This window comes from Opisthorchis viverrini (genome assembly GCF_000715545.1).
Source record: "Opisthorchis viverrini unplaced genomic scaffold opera_v5_1, whole genome shotgun sequence".
Lineage (NCBI taxonomy): Eukaryota > Metazoa > Platyhelminthes > Trematoda > Opisthorchiida > Opisthorchiidae > Opisthorchis > Opisthorchis viverrini.
Genome location: NW_008751657.1, coordinates 1701202 through 1721041, shown reverse-complemented (window position 1 = coordinate 1721041; position 19840 = coordinate 1701202). Strand labels below are relative to the sequence as shown.

The window sequence follows — 19840 nt, the reverse complement described above, 5'->3', positions numbered from 1 at the left end:
TATTAGAAATTTATTTATGCGACTCCTCGCGCTGGCGAGCATACTGCCCCGCGCTGAGAACATAAAGAGCAGTGTTACACCCTTTTTTCATTTGTGCCTTTCAGGTGAACGACAGCCACTGACCGACAAGAACAAAACCGACCCGGGAAACTTGGGCAAAAGCCTCGATCCTGTGTATCAATCCGTGAATCCGTGATGCTCTTCCTTGGGAAAGTTCTCCATGGGAGTTCCTCAAGGCTCCGTTTTGGGACCATCGCTGCATCTTATCTACTTCAACAACTATCCAGGCGCTCTTTTAAACGCTCGCTTCAAACGTGTCATTTGGACTGCACCATGAGAAATCGGCCCAAAGGGCATTCACCGTTCTATGGATGAGTAAGTGCACCTTCTCTCGCATCACTAGAATGGACTTCGAATTACACTACGGGCCCCACGTAGTACCCACCATTAAGTGTGTCAACCAAGTTTTCTGCTCAGGACGCAAGGACGCGAACTTCATTCAGCATGCTCAGCGAGCTGCTACAAAAATGGTTGCTGATGTAAAACCTGTGGACCATGAATTGTCTTGTGGTGCTTTCCATCTTTCCCCGGAGAATCATCACCTACGAGGAGGCCCAATTCTTACTTATGCCCCGTTCAAACAAGGTTTTGCCTCCATGTTTTTCATCGTTGAAACGTCGAACGCACGGCAAGGACATGGAAAGGGGATTTTCAAGCTCCAGGCGCACAGTTTTAATGGGCAAAAAATTTCATTTTGGGTGGTTGTTGCGTGGAATAACCTTCTTCTGATGGCTGTGCAGCTCATCTAGTACTAATTTAAAAAAATTATTGGACGCATTTTTATGTGAGTCCTTGGCCTGGGAAACCCACCGCCTCGCACTGGGAACTCAAAGAGCACTGCTAAGCCCTTTTTCCGCTTGTGCCACTCAGTTCACCGGTAGCCGATAATATACAGGAACAAAATCTACCTGAGAAACTTGGTCGAAACATTCGATCGTGTGTATCAATCCGTGCTCAGTATGCCGGTGCATTGAATGCTTCGAATGATGCTTTTTGCAGAACCACGAGAAGGGAAGCCAAAAAACGACTTAGAAGCTATATATGAAGGCGATTACCGGTAAACTCGGCTGCGCTGACCATTGTCGTCTTCCTGGGACCCCGAGATCCGTGCTCAGTATGCCGGTGCATTGAATGCTTCGAATGATGCTTTTTGCAGAACCACGAGAAGGGAAGCCAAAAAACGACTTAGAAGCTATATATGAAGGCGATTACCGGTAAACTCGGCTGCGCTGACCATTGTCGTCTTCCTGGATGGGGACCCCGAGACGGACGACATCAATGACTGGAGACATTCCCGGACATGGCCTCCAGTAGCATTTGTGCATCCAAGCCATTGCATCTAATGCATTGCTGCATTCCGAACCCTTCCACCTTAAAAGTCTACTGACAAACCTGTATTACCGCACTAATTTATCAACTGCCACATCCATTGCGCAGTTACTTATCCCGTCTCCCAAAATCATCGGTGAGGGGAATTGTGACGACAAGTACGCGGTTCTTACAGACGGCCGATTGCCGGAGTTACATCATGAGACTCAGCCCAAACTCGAGAGTTTTCATCATTACATACCAGCGCTCTATTTGCGCCGCTGTTTGCAGCAATACTTCGAGGTAGATGTGGGTGGAAGAGAGCAAGGACATCCTGTACCTTACGGAGTGCAGCGTGCTTAGTCGGGAGATTGTGGACCTGCTTTATCGAGTGAAATAGGTAACAACTCCATGATGAGCCCTCTGCTTGGGTAATTAGGGGACTAGATACTTTAACTGTCTCTTTATTGTTTATCGCAATAACTTTCACGGTAAATGGAATGTCCTGCTATTTTCTAGCCTCCATCTATTTTCACGGTGTCGGTTGAGGTGATTTTTGGCTTAAACGTTAGTTTGTGTTTATTTGTTATGTTTTTGAAGTGGTCGCAATTTGAGTGGCCAGTTTGAACTGTCGAAGGTCGAGTGACGAAGTACAGGGATGTCGACTGTGATGTAAGGATGTTGGACAACTAGAGGCCTTGGCCTCGATGATGCGTTTGAATTTTGAGACAACGGCAGGAAAAACAGTTCGTAGTCCACTTTATTCGGCAGACTCTACTTCCGTGACACGATTTCTCTCCATCCTGGCTGTAATTGCTCCAACCATTTTGTTGCCATCAATCCTACATCACGGCTTGGTTTCCTGGTTTCCCTTGGTTATTTATGCAACCCTGGTACTAAACTAAAAACGCCTGCAGTTCTACAGCAGCTAAATTGTTCCGTGTTGACCCACTTCATGACCGTAAACTACAGAGGCGCAAAACGCACTTTACCCAGTCACCGCAAACGTCTGCCGCTGTGCTTTCCAGAGGCCGAAGAATGGTGGGGGAATACTAACGCGGCACTGCCTTAGCCAGTTCCAATGCATATGGGCGGTTATTTTTTAGATATTCTCCACTGAAGTTTCTTGCCTTCCCTGGCCATTGGCATGAACGCCGGAATGCAGATTGGAAGGAATCGTGCAAGAACGCAGGCGGAGAATCGGTGGATTAATAGTGGTGAACCGTTAGACGGCAAACACGTACGATGCCACCGTTGCACCTCCATACTCTGGGTTGTGGATAGTCTAGTAAAAAACGCTGTTTTTGGTAGCCGATTTTAGTGATGGTGGGCAGAGAACCTAGAACGGCTTGATGGTGCTACATGAAGTGTGGCATTTTCACATTATGATGGAGAGAATGACAGTTTAGCTGGGGGGTCTCGGCGTTCCGCCGAATCACTGCTGTCTGTCCGAAACCACCGGTAATGCTTGGTTAAATGAGGGCTGGTGGGCATCGGTATGGGAAGCGTAGAGAGAAGTGGAAGGCTATTCATCTCCCTTTATCCATGTGCGGACAGTAGTAGCCATTCGCTAGAACCATTGTGGGGAATCCCATTCTTTTTATGCTGAAAAGATTGGGTAAAGTTGACCTGGAGCAACCATATATAGGAATTATTAGCCAGAGCTTTGCGGTAGAGGCCGGATAATAAAGAAACCGTAAATTCTTCAAGTCTCCCCTGAGCCGCCCCTAGTGGTCGATGGGGTAATAACGATCAGGGTAGGCTTGAACCGCTAGCTTAAGACAAATAAAAGTCCCGCGCTTTTATAAACCCTACGAATTGAGGGAAAGCTTTGGTGATTTGTAAGGCATCTGCTCTTATGAAGCGTTGAAGAGGGGGCACAAAGGCTCTATGTTACAAAGCAACAAAGTAACTCGCTCTATGAAGAGCACCAGGCTACCTCACTAAGCTTTCGTTTTCAGTGCTGTCGGATTCGTGATTTGGTGAACCAACGGTCGGACACAACTACGGTTGTGCATCAGCAGGCAAGTACACCTACCAGATATTTAAGTGTGTAGAAGGAAATTAAGGCCGGTTAAAATGTTCAATCAACCTGCGTAAGCAAACAACAAGCAGACACCAAATAGGACTTGCTGCGAATACAACAGTTATGCCAGTTAATAGTACAGCGGTGAATTTGGGATTGAGACATGTTACGTAGTTTTGTTTCTTAAAACTACTGGTTCTGTTCGGTTCCTAAGATTGTTTGAATGTAGTCTTCCTATTTTTTGCACTTTGCAGCAAAACGACGTGGTTTTTATTTTACCATTATCTTAGATTTTCGTTCTGATCGGTTTGGTGATTGTAGGAGATCACCGTTTAGGGAGCAGGCGTTGGTGTTCTCGAAGAGTTGGGTGTTGTATTCCGCCAAACGAAGGGCCCGTTTAAACTTAGCATTGGATGAGACGAAAGCGCATATCAAATACCTTAATAAGCTGTTTAAAACAATTGGTCTGGTTGCTCTTTGAGTTGCAGGTGTTCCACCGTTTTTTGAACCACAGTAAACAGTGAACACAGATGTGGCCTTGCAACCAACACTTTCAGCACACGTTTGTTTTTCGGTAGTCTCTTTCGCAATCCTGCCATTGAAGCCCCTACCTTAAGGAAACACTTAATTTTTGGGTCACTTGCGGTCAGCTCATTTGGATCCTTGCTCTCAAGCTGCTGACAACCCTGTTACCTAGCGACGCTCGTACTGACATTGTGTTGGAGGCAACACCGTCCACGACCACAGTAATTTTCCGTGGCAGGCTGATTCCGCCATTTGGGTCTCAGTATAATAGTCTAGAGGTTGAACCCAGGATAAAATATTTGCTATGTACTTATTCACTTTATACAGATCGTTTGCTGTAACTTCCGACTAGCGAAGACTAATGAAGCGGTGCATGCCGCATTGGTGGATGTATTTTCAGGGAAAAATCCGCTGACAGATTCCCAGTAAAAAGGATCACTCAGTGCCTCTCGGTTTTTCGACTCACAGAATATCACAGCGGAATCCCCTTTGTAAGGGAATAAGGTTTCGTCGCAGCAAAACTAGTTAAAATAAGGAACCATTGCTACACGGCGGTAGATCACTGATGACTCAAACTGTAGTAGTGTTGGCTGTATTCTTTTGTGATTACGTTTCACGCATGGCTCCGTGGTATGTAACAAATTTGGCTCGTGACGTTACCATATTTTGCAGACCAGTCTTCTTGGGCTTCTTAAAATCTTGCGATTGAAAACACTGTTTTTCTTATCTCATGGACTACCTTAAGGCTACATTTCAGGTGACGTAGCCACGGCAAACATGTCCCCATTTACGAGGGCCCCGCTTTAAGCGTGCTGATCATGTTACCCGTAGGCTGCCTAAACTTTCCAAATGATTATTTTGGAGGCAGAGACAAGAGAACAAACAGGTTAGCAGGAAAGGTAAATTGAAAACGGGGGAGAAAGCTGCAAAGCATCGTAAAACACCCATCGCTTCAAGGGAGCATTGATATTTATGAAAAAATCAGTTTGTAGCCACCTGCACCAATGCACAGTCGTCTTTCGAATAGGGTTTTAAAGTGCTTCACTATAACAAAAAACAGTTAGTCTTTAAAAATATATCTCGCGGATTACAGACATTTGCAGCGGCCGAAACGGGTTTGCAAAGTTAAGTTAAGTACGAGCCTTCAGCTACGCGCACTACTGCGCAGGGCATCGTTTGCTGATTACAACGCAGTTATCATAACTTCACACAGAGATTGAAATCTGGAGACACGCTAAGCAGCTGAAAAAAGTTGAATGCAAAGACACAAAAACTCAACAGTTGGTGTGCGCCATTTTCTCAGTATCGTCCATTCGGTTCTAAAGTAAGGGTTACCTTCCAAACAACTCTATGTGTATAGATAGTACCCAAAACGAGGCCATCCAAATATTCAAGCCTAAAGTAAATTGCAAGTGCCCCTTCCTGTTAGTAAGCGTTAGTATTTTCACCCATGTGGGAATCGTTGTGGGACAAACGTGAACTCATGCACCGAGTACTGGCGAGCGTTTTTACGCCGAACTCATTTATTCGCCTTACAAATCTTTTAATTCGGTAGCAGATTTCTTGAGATCTTATCCATAGATTTGTCTCAACACTAACTGGTGGCTCATGCAATCAAACGCTTTCGAATAATACGGAAAGCTTGAGAAGTGTAAATGCCAAGAAAATGCGAATAATGTTGGCGTTGACACGCAACCGCCCTTTTCACAAATAGGCTGCACTTACCTTGAAGTCACCCGTCATCCATGAGGTTCTTTGATTCTGATGATATCATTGTGCGCAAAGAGCAGTGGGTGCCACTGATGATAATAATAGTAAGCCGTCTAACGAATGTAGGGTTTGTACCGAACAACCGCCCACTGGATTCGATACGGAACCGTTTTGAACGCGCCAACGTAAAACTCCTGATAGATACGCCAAAATCACTGGACTACTTGCCCCCAATTATGAGCCGCATCAGATGCAGTGTCGGCAGTTGCGATAGTGGAGGTAGGAAAAATGGTCTGTAGCACCGCTTAGTGCCATAAAAGCAATATTTTTCAGTGCTCTAAGTGTATAAAATGTACAAAACAACAAACTGTTAATTTCACATTGACAGCTTGTAAGCTGCAGATTCCACCGTACATGAGGCGGGCGAGTGGTCTTGGAAGTAAATTGTCAAGTCGTCTCAACTTCTGGGACCGCAAATATATACAAGTATGAGTATTGGAACAGCAAGCGTCCGATCAATTAGACTTCAAGTTACCTCATCAGCTCATACTGCTTCTGATGTCGGGCACCACATGAGGCATCGGATGCAAGCCAGCTGACCTTAGAGGGACAGTTTTCTTTTTCTATCCTCTTGATACGTTTTGTTCGAACCCAGATCTATATTGACACATGTCTCGCTAGGGGGATCCTGGAGGGTGACGGCTGTTTTAGACACAGTATACCAAATCTGTATTTATACATCTTCCATCATTTTGGCCCACCCAAGTCCAGGATGCCTGAGGTTGCAGCGTTGTTGTGTTTTGAAACCAATAAGTTGAGATAAGTCTGTGTTGACTCTTACAGATTCTGATGCAAGCCACCGAGTGCTCCAAGATGGATGACATATGTTGTGGGAAATGCACACACCCTACTACCAGGAAGTGAGACTCCTTTTTATTCAATAGCCTTCGGCATTTAGGAGCCAGCCGTTTTCGAGCAGCAACAGACATCAGGCGGTTTTCCAACCGACCAACGTTGGCAATCGAAATATAAGTTACCGAGACAAGAAATTCCTCCTTCACGGATTTCCAAGCCGCTACCAGCACACTCGGATGGGCTGAGGAAGCAAGTCAACCCTGTGACAGACAAAACAACGCTGTTGGAAACATGAAAACTACAAATGTCTTTAATCAGTGGGCTGCGTGGGATAAAACCTTTCGTCACCGACACCCAACGTCCCCGATTCACCATCTTGATGGGATATCGGAGATTGCGGTTGGTGGTTTCAGGACAAAAATTTTATGGTTGGTCTTTTTGGCCCTCTTTGGGGTGAAGGATGACGTCAGCTTCATGTGAATTACACAAATGAATGCTACTGCTCGACCTTCTCTGGCGAACTGACGTGTACATTTGGTTTGTGTGCTCACATTGGTGCAGGCTGCGCTTTCTGGAATGCTGTTTCATATCGGGAAGACTGGCGAATGGAAGCCAAACAGATGGCAGCTATTGCCTTTGAGTAATTCATGCCCTAGTGTTGATGGAGTACGTGACACTTCTTGATGTGACCAGGTTATTACTTGAAATTTAGTCTCGCTTTTGCTACAGCAGTGTGGGAAGTCCTTTCGGGTCCCAGAGCAACGCTCCAAAATGAATGTCTACGCAGGTTTCAAGCGCACAATAAAAATTTGTTGTTTGAAGCTGTTCAGATACTATATCCCTACGTTCTCAACAACTTTTGCAAAGAAGAAGACCACTTGACAACCAAGTAACAGGCTTTACCTTTACACGAATGAAACAGTGGGTGTAGGAGAATTCCTTGAAAGTTTCATACTTCCGGAGGCTTTGTATGCGGGTTGGTTGAGAGCAAAATACGACTCAGTTTGAATCATTACTTGAGAATGACATCGTTCCAGCGCGGCCCTACGTGGTTCCGGCTCTAAAATGAGCGCTTCATGAAGCGGGCCGTAGAATCTTTTTGTCGCCACTGGCATATCTCCAGTGATATTTCAGGGCGCCAATGGCTTACTGTGCACTGCGGGCCAGCGAAACCATAGGAATTTCCTGCCGGAACATACCTGACCCTAAGAGGGCCCAAAAATCTAGCAATATCTTGTTCCAGCTGGGCGACTGACTCTTCCTAATGGAAGCAGACGGCACTTGGTTGTAGTGCATATGAGCGAGGTTCGTTCACTGTTCGGTATGAGGGACGTAGTTGCATCCTCCAAGTTAGCTGGGCCTCGTGGACCGCAGACTGCACGTTAGTCTTGCATGTCTGTGGGGTTCCTTCGGCCCTGTATCACAAGCAACACCTAGCCAGCCGAGCACTTTAAACGGAAGGCTTGAGATCCCCCTGAATGAACTCAATCAACGGGTAGAAGTCATATAATCTATGGTAAAATTTGCGTTTCTCGCAAATTTGATGGGATGGTGCGAAGTGTAAAGACCTCGCGTTCTCAAAAACTCGTAAGGACTATTAGTGTTCCCATTATGACAACTCTCAGCCAAGCTTATCAATGTATCAGGTCACAGGCATCCGTCTCCTTGGGCTGAGGGTGCCGTATGCAAATTTTTATTCTGGGGCTACCTCCCCGCATATTTTTTCTCAACATGTATATTTTAGGCTGTATCAACTCCCACGAATTATTACTTCCGCCGAACTCTGGCAAGGTTCATCCATTCTAGCCGAATAGTATTATACGGCACGCTGGAAATATTGCATTCCGTTGCCCGCTTTTCTAATTTGAGGTGTCCATCGACCTTAAAATAGTGGCTGGCTCACTCAAACCAAGACAATAATCATAAACCTATTGAGCGAGAACGTTAGAAACGTCATAGTTCCCGAGAATTAATTTTACACTCCAGATGCCGATCAGCAACCAGATTATTGAACGTCAGAATCTCAAATTGTCCTGAAGTACACCAAAACCGCGCGAATCAATCTCTAGCGTTGTTGGTTCGGTTGCCTAATGATGGCATGAACAGTCTTTTGATTGGTCAAATTAACCGGACGCTTCCGCGTCGTCGATCGGGAAAAACAATCATGGCCAAGTTTGGTAGAAACTAACTGGCAATTTTTGGTACCATTCAGTCCATAAAATTTTTTCGACCATGTCGGTGTCAACAATTCAGACCTTACAGTTAATTAGATGTAGACAAAATTAACATTTTCATACTACAGTATGGTATAATTTCTTTGCTGGATTCTACTCATCCTTGGTGTACGAAGACTGATTATAAGGGCTGAGTAGGAACGTTCTGTCCAACGACTCCGCCAGGTTTAGCATTAGTATCTGAACTCACCGAGCCAGTTCTTTTAAACTTTTCTACCATGCTCTGACTGCTTCAGAATTAAAGTGTTGACATTTTCGTGCAGCTCAGTGTTTAACCAGGGGATTCTGAAGGCGGAAGCTGAACGGTCCTTGCAGTCCACTGCAAATGTTGTGTTTGAGTGGGCTGCTCTTTTTGGCTGAAGCTGCTGGTCAGTTTTGACTTTGACCATTCGACCAATGAGCGATCAGTCCTCCCGGAATCCTGCGGTCTGTTCAGTTGGGCCGAACGCAGAGTAGCCGTTGGGTTTTTCGCTCTACATGGCCAAGAAGAATTATGACGCGCTCTTCAAACTGTTGTTAATAGGTGATTCTGGCGTGGGCAAGACATGTCTTTTGTTTCGTTATGTGGAGGATACATTCTCTTCATCTTTTATATCTACAATTGGAATAGATTTCAAAATCAAAACCATAGAATTAGAGGGGAAGAAAATCAAACTTCAGGTAGCGCTGTGACTTATCTCATACCCCTACCAGATATGGGATACTGCCGGCCAAGAACGCTTTCAAACAATAACGGCCTCGTATTATAGAGGCGCTATGGGTATTATGTTGGTTTATGATATCACAAGCCGGAGGACATTTGATAATATCAGTCGATGGATGGGCAATATTCAATCGCTTGCATCGCACGACGTCGAAAAGCTCGTTGTTGCAAACAAATGCGATATGGATGATCGGAGAGTCGTTTCAACGGACGAGGCTTCTCGTATGTGTAACGAATATGGGGTAAGCGTAAACAGCCCGTAATTCATTGCTACCGCAGGTCAGCCTCCTGGAGACAAGCGCAAAGACAGGGCAAAATGTGGACAAAGCGTTTGAAACGTTGACCCTTGCTATTTTACGGAAGTCTCCTCGCGAGCCCGAAAATACAGCGATGTCACTAGGAAGTCGCCTTGCAGAACCAGTTGAGAAAACACCTTCCTCTTCCTGCTGTTAACTGTCGAACTGCTCGAGTATCAGCTGTTCAGCTGCAGTGTTCCACGGTCTCATTAAGATTGTTAAAGCTATGCTTATATGATGAAGTTGGCGATTATGCTTTGGTGAAAGACTTTTTGGGATCATAGCTGTGAGTTTTCTTTGAGAATGTCAGGTCCTCCTTTCCTTCACAAGGTAAAGTATTTTTCTAAATTCTATATGCTTTGATTTGTGATCATAATTTCATGTAACGGTGTTTGGCTGCCAGACATCGACTCACGTCATGACCGCGTTTGTTGGGAGCCGTTTATCCTAGTCTCATGTTTTGTTTCCTCCCTTATTTTCACCATGTACATCGCTTCCCTTTCGGATTAATTTCTGACCCCTAATTCCGTTGAGTCACCAGTGCATCGCTTTTCACATTTCATACTTGCATCGCGGACCGTAGACTCATGTAAATATGAACGCTGTTTTACTACCATGGTATTCTCTGTTCGCGCATAAATTCCGTTGAACTGATTCTCATTTGGTGTTCTTTCGAGGTATTCCTGGCAAACCTGGCAAATTTTCTGACATTTTGTTCCCCCCAGTCATCACGTCTTTCGGCGGTTGTACCTTTCTGGCACGTAACCGCCGTACATCAAGGGGCAGAATGACCGAACTTCGGCGTTATGGTGACAAACTAATAGTATCCTCATTTGAATAACTTGAATTTGAAAGCAAAAAGTCGGATGAGAAGCAAAACAGCGTATATTATGCGTATATAAAACCTACGTTGACTGGCACCATACTGTGTTAACTAGTGGGACGTTCCTGTGCGGTACGTGTCAGTAGCTGAATTTCAGGGTCCGCTCGAAGGCAGGTCGGTCTGTTTCAGACAACCAGCGTTCAAAGCCTTTGGAACACGCGAGCGTCCCATTGCACTTTTTATGTGCAGGAGACCAGTATAGTTGGTGATGGATTTACGCAACATATGTTTGCTGTCGCGGGAAATATCTCCAGAACCGCTACGCATCTCTTCGTATAAAGGGTGTGCAGTTCAATACTTTCGGTCTAATCGAGGACATACCGGCACCGACCATCTGTGACGAACGGCTCTAGGAAACCCATAGCTACCTGCAACAGCGAAAGTCTACAGATGAGGCCGAAGAAGTGCATGCTGACCTTAGTGGTCCAACCCGGTGAAAAAACGGCCTGAAAAGAAAAACTGCTAGGGTTCAAAATACTTGGTGCGGAGGAAACCGCGGGGGTGGGTACATTCAGAAGGGGCTCGGCTTCGGCTGGTATGATCCATATACCTTAGTCGTGGCTCCTTGAGGAGGTTCGCATTATTAGACTCCCGGGAAATGGACCGCAGGCTTTGTGCTCAGCTGAGTACTGTCAACGTCAGAACACGCGAAAACGAGCAACGCAACTCAATGGATATGTTATCTAAGTTGATGCCACAGCTAGTTACGCAGCCTTCTTGTGGTTTCGAGGGCGTTTTTACGTTGTGATTTTAATTTTTTTAAATCTTTCAAAACACTTAATTGAGTCCGTTACCGGAATGGTAGTAATGTTCACGAACCTTCTGTGAGACGCTCTGCCCCATGCAATCGTTGACCCGATCAGGTTTTGTGGAGAGTTTGGGAATACAAGGGGTTAAGGGAGGCGGCTGTATATTAACCATGATCTCACGCTCGGAGATGTTTGTGTTGGCAGTAATCATGCGATCCAGAGTGTGGTCTCTTCGGTGTTTGTCGGATCGATGAAGGTGACTTTTGGGTGGCGCACGATGCTGTAAACGTGGTCTCTGCTTTGTAGAATGGAACAGAGACCTTCGAAATGTCTCAGCTAGTCGACGCGCCTCATCAGTCTGAATGAAAACTTGAGAATAGGTGCAACTCGGTTGTGGAGAAAGCCTCCGTGTCTGCTGGCACGGAGAGACGCTTGGCGTATCGTACGGATGCTTGGCGTATCATACGTCATTGCATCACTGGCGTTCGAAAGGTAGTCACCGAGTAAACGGAGAGATCCTTAGAATAGAAGTTCAGTGCTTGACGATTGTATATCAGTTTTGAGCAATACGTGGGTGCCAATTCGGACCAAAGGCAGGTCTTCTACAGAATGTTCCTTGTCCACAGTACCCAATGCGGCCCCGACTTGGCGACCCACCGTGGCGTAACGTCCTGTTCTGTGGGTGGCAAAATAAAGATAATCGTTCAACTGTGGCACCCTTTCGGTGTCTAGCTGCCATACCACCCGAAGGAAGCACGAGCACTGGGATACTGCCAGGTTGCCCAACCCTAGATAGAAGTCGAGATATAGATGTTGGGTTCGAACTGCGGACCTTCTGGTCAGTAGATTCGCGCCCTAACCAATGAGCGGTGCTGATAGCGTGTTAGCACCCTGGTGTTCGCAATATATCCACGAAACAACCGCTCGTAGATTTTGGCCTGCAAACCGTAATAACGGTCGTTGGGCAACCTCGTGGGGCAGCCCAGTTTTCGGCGAATGTCTGACAGCTTCGACGCTAACGCCAGTAAGTGAGATTGCGTTGGATCAATGGGCGAACGGGTCAACCATGTCAGGTGCACACTTTTTTCAGATTACGACATAGAATCCGAGCTGTCAAGATTAAGAAATTAATCGGAAAATGGGCACCTGGGGCCTTGATGTGACGTCGCACTTTCGCTTGCCGGCAGTTCTGATCTTTTTGCACACCAGGCCCGACACACGTGTCGGAGACGAGCTTGGTGGTAGCGTGGATGTCAGGATGGGCGATTTTATGCTGCTCGTCGAAGACGAGGTGGCAAGGTGCTGTTGGAACAGCTGGTCAACGCGACTCAACGACGTTAGCAAAGGCATATCGACGGGTTTAAGTGTCTGCAGGGGGCAAAATGAACGGAGCCGAATGTCCGCGTGTGCGGTGGCAACGGCGTTGAGATGAACCACCGGTTTGATTGTGGGCGTTGAGGAAACCCTTTATAGGGCGTCCACTGCAATGTTATCTTTATCCGAATGTTATCTACCGAATAACAACAGGATTGGGTGACGAAATCCCCGGGGCGACTGCTGTTTCAGACGGCGTCAGAAGGCGTCGATGATAACTATGTGATTAACGTAACTAGCTAGCTTGCTGCATTTGAGTGACGAACGACGGACAGTTGAGTAGATGTAAGCTTGCTATATTCCAATTCGGCGAAAAAGCCGTATGGAAAATGCCAACGATTTTCAGTCAACTGCTGTAGAACCGCTTCTATGGCAACGTCTGGGGCGCTTCGGAATCAAAGTGATGAAGGCTAACTTGTATTTTTCCGAATGCTGTTACGGCACGCAATTCCACGTCGCTGTTTGTACGTTCATGGTGTAGGACGCCGAGGGGTAGCGTTACAGCTCGGTAGAGATAGACGGTAACTGCTACTGTGCCCAAAAATTGCTCTCGACCTCAAGTGCGATTGGATGAACAGAGTCGCGAATGAAGAACATCTAATCGGCCTGCGGCCGAATATCGTGCTGACCAGTATGTTGGCCTGAGAAACTAACAAAGCATTGGTCGAATGCACACTCATGCTTGGCCGAAAAAGGCCGCGAAAAGGCGGTGAAACATGTCCTCTTTCATCTGGCGACTGTTAGTGGATTCCAACGTTCGATCATCGCCATACGTTCGCAATGTAGCGGGAGTCAGCTACCCCATGCCCAGATGCCAAGTAACAAAGAAGGCACCGATTCGTACTCCGATCTGTTGTTAGCGGAAGGCTTGCAAGGTGCAGACTGACTTGCTCGTCATCATGCACAGCATGACGTCAGTGTTCAACACTGATGGTTCGCTACCTTACTGACTTGCTAACATTAAGTAAAGGTGGTTTCTACCGAATCGAGTGCTATAGAATCTTCCGATCTTCCTGGTTGGGGGTTCACCTGATTCTACTTACATGTGGTTCGCACCCCGCAGATCTCAGTGGTTATCATACTGTAATTTCATAGTCGTACTTCCTAGCTGAAGTTTGTCCGTTATATGCTGGGCTCATTTTAGGTGAAATTTGTAGTGGACTTGGGGCGATTCCAGTGATGGTGTCTTTGGTATTTTGCTCATTTGCCGTTCCAGGGTACAGACACTGCTCCTTGTGCTTTTCACTAGAACACTGTCCCTCACGGTTGTATGACGGGTAAGGACCTCTGTGTACTACTGGTGTACTTCTGTCGATGAACCTTAATCATTTGAACTTCTTTCGAAATATTTTACCTACGGTCTGCTGAGCCAACCCTCCTCCATGGGTGTTATCGGTATCCGGAACGTTCTGTCACAACGTATTCACAAATATCTTGTGGGTCAGACTTTTGATTCCAAGGCTCAAGCTTTGGTATCTCAAACAAACTCCTTTTGGCGAGGGCAACTGGGAAGTAACATTCACCTTTACTGCTGTCCATTCACTAACTCTTCCCCGCATGTCCCTCACCCAAGTCTTTCTGATTCATTTAGCTTTCAATTATGTAACTTTTTCTCCGTATCTAAGCTTCTGCTCAGTAGGATATATTAAACTCAGCCCTCATTAAGCTCGAGGGATCTGCCCCACAGTGCTGCTTTCAACGTCCATACTCTGTCAAATTCAGCAACAGGTATCTCTTGCTGAAATCTTACTTTCTTTTTATCTCTGCGTGTGTTGTTTCCGAAACATGCATAGAGTACCCCACTTCGGTCGTACACCTCAGTTTGCTCTGGATGTGCTCGAATGTTTCACATTCCACTCTTCTGGTATATAGTGATCCTAAAGCAATGACTGGGGCTATCTGAGTTGTGGGGGTTGCACTCATACCCGGGACTGAAAACGCTTTCTAGATTGCTTCCCGGTAAACAGTCGTCTTTGCGCTGTACGGTTGTATGGTCCCATTACGACCAATGCGGGTCGATGCGGCAAACTTGTCGTAGCAGCACACCTGGCAGACTGCAGTTCTGAATCTGAGAACGGTGACATCTGTCAAGACTGCTTTGATCAGCAAGAACAACGGATATAGTCATCCTCTTGGATGACTAAGCTCCTGAAGAAGCGCAGTTGGGTGATTAGGTTGGAGTCGATACCCATCATCATCACTGTCAGCTGTAATAACCGCGTACTCGTCGTACAGTAGTTGTAGCTGCCGCAGTTTCGTTCACCGATGTTTTTTTTTTTTGGGGGGGGGGGAGGTAGCTGCGCATTGCAGGCGGGAGTCGATACCCACCGCACGAATAATACCGAGCAACTTTACTTGTTTATTGAAGGTCGTCTGTTCTTGTCTAGTATGAAGATTCAGCACAGGCCTTCACACCGAGTTATCTGGAGGCCGCCAACTGCAAGCCAGTCATGGACTCAGTTGCATCCTGTGGCTATCAGTTACCGATGGAGAGTCTCATGCTTGCAGACCAATCAAGTGACGCAGGTAAATTTGTTTATCTGGACAGTTCTAGTGGATTGGCTGAAGGCGCAATTACTTCTCAAATATTTTGCTAACCTTCGATACCTATGGCACCGGTGTGACGTCAGTCTGTTTGTCGAGGGCACACCGTACTGACGGCTTTCGTATGTCCTGTGTGCGTAGAGGCAACCTTTAGTCAGTTTGGGTTGCAGGGCAACAGAGTACGGTGTGCCCTCGACAAATAGACTGACGTCACACCGGTGCCATAGGTATCGAAGGTTGGCAAAAGATTTGAGAAGTAATTGCGCCTTCAGCCAATCCACTAGAACTGTCCAGATAAACAAATTTACCTGCGTCACTTGATTGGTCTGCAAGCATGAGACTCTCCATCGGTAACTGATAGACCATGGTGGGCACAGAGTGACGCGTTTGCATGTGCCTTTTGGAATTGGTGCCAGATAGACACAGATGATTGCCTACACACTGTTGTGAATTTCAAACTCCACTGTCATCATCGTTTCATTGCCGGTCTAAAATATCGATCGCGCAAACAACTTTTGTCCCAATCAAGTTTACCAACCCGAGCTTCACCATATCCAGCTAATGCCACGTAAGTCCTATTCCCCATCCTCAGAAGCCCCTACAATCGTCCATAAAAGTAATCTACCTCTGCCGCACAACTATTAGGTTGGGCGTATACAGCTGGTTCTAAGAGGTGTCTTTTCCCTGTTTTCTAGACGTTACATGCACTATTCAGCCATACATCCCTAATCGCGGTCGTCATCGACATTAATACGCCATTAGTGAACATCGGTGCTTAACTGCGGTCACCCGGGTTCTGCTGTCGTACTCAGAGCTATTCCAGTGTGAACTTATTCTGACAGCATCAATATTCGAGGGGTTTAGCACGATCAGTGTACTTGAGCACGCGGTAGACAACAAATCGATGCCTAGAGATTATACGGTCTATGCCAGGGCAATCTGTTACCTTATCTGCGCCAAATTTCTTATGTCAATCCATCCATCCAGTGCCATCCAGTTGAAACTAATTGCGAGGATCTAGATTTATACCGGGCTGGATTGTCATTGCTTGTTGAAAGAAGTGAATCCTATTCAAGCAGAACCGTGCTGGAATATTTATATGAGCAAGTAGGATGTGATAAGAAAGACTGTCTAGGTGTGGTGGAGCAGTCGCATAGTTCAATGGCGCCCGAGTCCCCAACATCTTCCTAGAGTAGCTGGTCGTCGGGTGACAAGTACAGTTGGAACTTCTTTCCCTCTATGAAGCATACTGCCCGGATGCCNTTCCTAGAGTAGCTGGTCGTCGGGTGACAAGTACAGTTGGAACTTCTTTCCCTATATGAAGCATACTGCCCGGATGCCAAGATTGAAAAAAGGTTTTATTCAGAGATCTTGCTCGTTCCGTGACAGCTGTGAGGCTTCAGAGGCAGAAGATTCGTTTGTCGCTCTCAGGACGGGTCACCGTAGTATTTGTCTGCTTATGCCGGTGAGGGAATTAATGTGCTAACGTTGAATGACGGTCTTACCTTTAATTATGGTTTTGGGAGGTTTGATGGTCCATGCTCCTTCATTACATGGTATTTCAGTGCATTTTGGTCGTAGTGAACCAAGAAGTCCTGAATAGTTGAGTGCTAACTTCGCCTATTTTTCATTTACTGCAGGTGCTCTATAATCATTGCTGCAAATTTCTTCATCACAAGCGTGATTATTCATGATTGCATTTCGGTTCCAAGGGAGCTATTGATTTTCATCAATCGTCTTTCCGCTGAGTAGAATCATACAAGCTGCTCAGTGTCCACTTCTGACGCAATACGGTTATCCTCATAGAAGAGACAAAACAATTTCCAACAAGGCTACTTCATATTTACCCACTTTTTCACCAAACTTATGAGAGACTTTTCAGGACAAACCATCCCTACAGTCCTATACACTTCTTACCGCGAACCATCAACATATTTCGGCAATCTCAGCAAGGCCTATGTTGATTTTGTGCAAATTATTTCAACAATTCCCTGCCTTGGTAATCTGCTGCATCTGTGTGATTCGTGTCTGTCGAGTTTGGTAACGCTCCGACAGAAAATTTAAGCGGTTAGTCACTTGCCGTATAGTACACACCCCACACAATAGTGGAATGTGTTGGACTGAAGCATATTGTGAGTTCTGACTCACCACCCGTTACCTTGGCCACATAGTTCCTCATACAACTTCTCTAAGATTGTGTCTGATCTGATATCCACTGCTTGATTTGAGGTTTCAATGTCGGTCTATGAAAAAACACCAAAAGTGACATTCACCATTGGAGGTCTGAGAACCGTTTCATTACGGATGCGTCGACTGATCAGTTTAATTTCTATTTACAGATCGCTCTGTGCCGCCCCTCTTCAGATACGTATGGGTCAGTATTCGTAATTCCGTAAGAAATTTGAGGTCCAGCCGCACATAGATAGCCAAGATATACCGGATTACGATGTGACAATGGTGTACTGCGATCGCGATCCTTGTACGCAAATTTGTCACACTCTGTTAGTAGGAACTACCGTTAGGAATGGATGCTCTACTCTTGACTCAGGTTGGGTATGATTAGTACAGCCGGGTTTGCTCAGTTAGCTTTTCCTCATCAAGATAGGCTCAGTGTGAATTAATTAGTATTAAAAAATCTCTCAGCTGTAACAACCTTCCGGTGCCTAGCTACCACGCTACCCGAAGGAATCACGCGGCCTGGGATACTGCCAGATTGCCCAAGCCCAGACAGGGGAAGTCGAGAGGCAAAGGTCAGGTTCGAACCACGGACCTTCCGGTCAGTAAGTTCGCGCTCTAACCACTTGAGCCATCTTCCCCCGGACTAATTAGTGGCAAATTTTAAATTTTCTGATTGTAGTCAACTTTTACTGTGGCATCTTACGATCTTGACCAAACATACTAGTCTCAAAGTTGTTGAAGAGTGAAACCCACGACTGGTTTCACTCTTCTTGGGACTCGTCAGGTAGGCGCAGTCCCCGAGTTTCTGTCAACTTTATGTTCTACTTGAAACCAAGTTGGACGCGTTAGATCCACCCGTTTTGTTTTGTTGGGAGACTCAACTGAATCCAGCTGGATCTCGTTTGTGATGGTTATCTTCGACTGAATGTACTGCAGTCTCATGTTTCAGTTGATACAACAATCGAGATATCGAGGTATATTTTAACAGCAACTTAATCTGCAACCGACTGTGTTGGCAAGTGCGCACAACTTGATCTTCATGTAGAACATAAGTTTGACGGAAACTGCGGCTGGTGAGCCGCAAGATGGATGAAACCGGTCTTGGGCTGCCGAAAATTATTCAGCAGTCTTATGGGGATTTTTTTTGAAGGACTTATACTGCAATGTCTCAAATGCAACGTGAGGCGGCCTTTGCGCAGCGCTCCCAGTTGAAGAATAGCATAAACGAGAGACTCAGTGGGTATTCAGGCGAGTCTTCCGTTAAAACCGAATTGGTTTGCAAATGGGTGTATCTTGCCAGCTTACAATCCTATTTTCTCTTTAAATTCCATTTCTAGCCTAGGTACCATTCCTATAAAAACGCGCCCCCCATTACTGTAATAACTAACCTTGTCGAGAGACCTGCGGTTGATTTTTTGGAACTGCAAGACGCTTTTTGCCTGGATAACCGCCGATTATGACTGAATGGTGGCCTGGTTCACGTTGGCGGTGTTTATTGAAATGGAAGAGGCGGGAACAATGTACTGAGCTGGATGGCTGCATTTGAAGTCACCACAGTGCCAAGTGCAGCTTCTAAATAAAAACGATTCCATCGGAAGACTAATGACACTCCTGATATGGGTACCGTTGTACCCGTACTACGGGTTCGTTCGGCTTAAAAGCTGGACGCACATATGCGGTCCGGCTTTTGGACTGTCGTTTCATGCCGTTATATGACCAATCGCCTGAGTATTTTTAGGGTAATATCTAGGTGTGCGACTACAGAGCTTCATAATCGACAGTACACTATCAGTGTACAGCACGGATGCTTCGCTACCGTACATTCATAATTCAGTTGGAAGTCCCAGTGTGGAAGGAAGAATAAAAGTAATTCTGGCCTAAAACAATCATTCCGAGCTGCCCGCTCATTTAGACAACCTGGATAAAAACTGAACAACGATACCATTTACATCGATTAGCAGACATACCTTGAAGCGTCTCCAGCTTTACACAGAGGGGATCACGCAGACAATACGTGGGATTTTTTTAATATTTGTCATACCCATGTATTAGTTCAACGGTTGATGTGAATAGGGTACGGAGAACCGCTCTTCGGCGAACGATGGTTCTGCGCAATACATGGTCAAACCACCCCAGATTTTGGCTTGAAGTCCCCGTTTTCTAGTTGTTTCGTGAACTTGTCGGCGCTACCTTATACGATTTACGTTTCTGAGGTAACGATTGTCTAGGGTGTGCGTATTTATGTCAGGTAATCTCCTACTTGATCAGGATTGACGAGGTTTCTAGAGAAAAGGCAGTAAATTCAGTTCTAGTGTGTCTCGTTCGGTAACGGTTGGATTTTATTTGAACCAGTAGGTGAAATGAGATTCCAAAGAATTCAGCTTACCCATAATTC

At 45.9% G+C, this 19840-nt stretch overlaps 2 protein-coding genes across 2 annotated transcripts; both read left to right on the top strand.

The window, feature by feature from the left end:
- Window positions 1-404: 404 nt before the first annotated feature.
- On the top strand, window positions 405-9874 carry T265_00020 (hypothetical protein; the record flags this gene model as incomplete). Its single annotated transcript, XM_009163677.1, has 5 exons — window positions 405-808; window positions 931-1000; window positions 9205-9378; window positions 9412-9663; window positions 9701-9874. The coding sequence occupies 5 exons, from the start codon at window positions 405-407 to the stop codon at window positions 9872-9874; spliced, it is 1074 nt and encodes a 357-aa protein (XP_009161941.1).
- Window positions 9875-12345: 2471 nt separating this feature from the next.
- Window positions 12346-18046, top strand: T265_12435 (hypothetical protein; the record flags this gene model as incomplete). The annotated part of the gene is made up of 3 exons (XM_009163851.1): window positions 12346-12373; window positions 15017-15249; window positions 17873-18046. Coding segments are annotated over 3 exons (435 nt in total), but the record flags the coding sequence as incomplete, so codon positions are not given.
- Between the last annotated feature and the right edge of the window lie 1794 nt (window positions 18047-19840).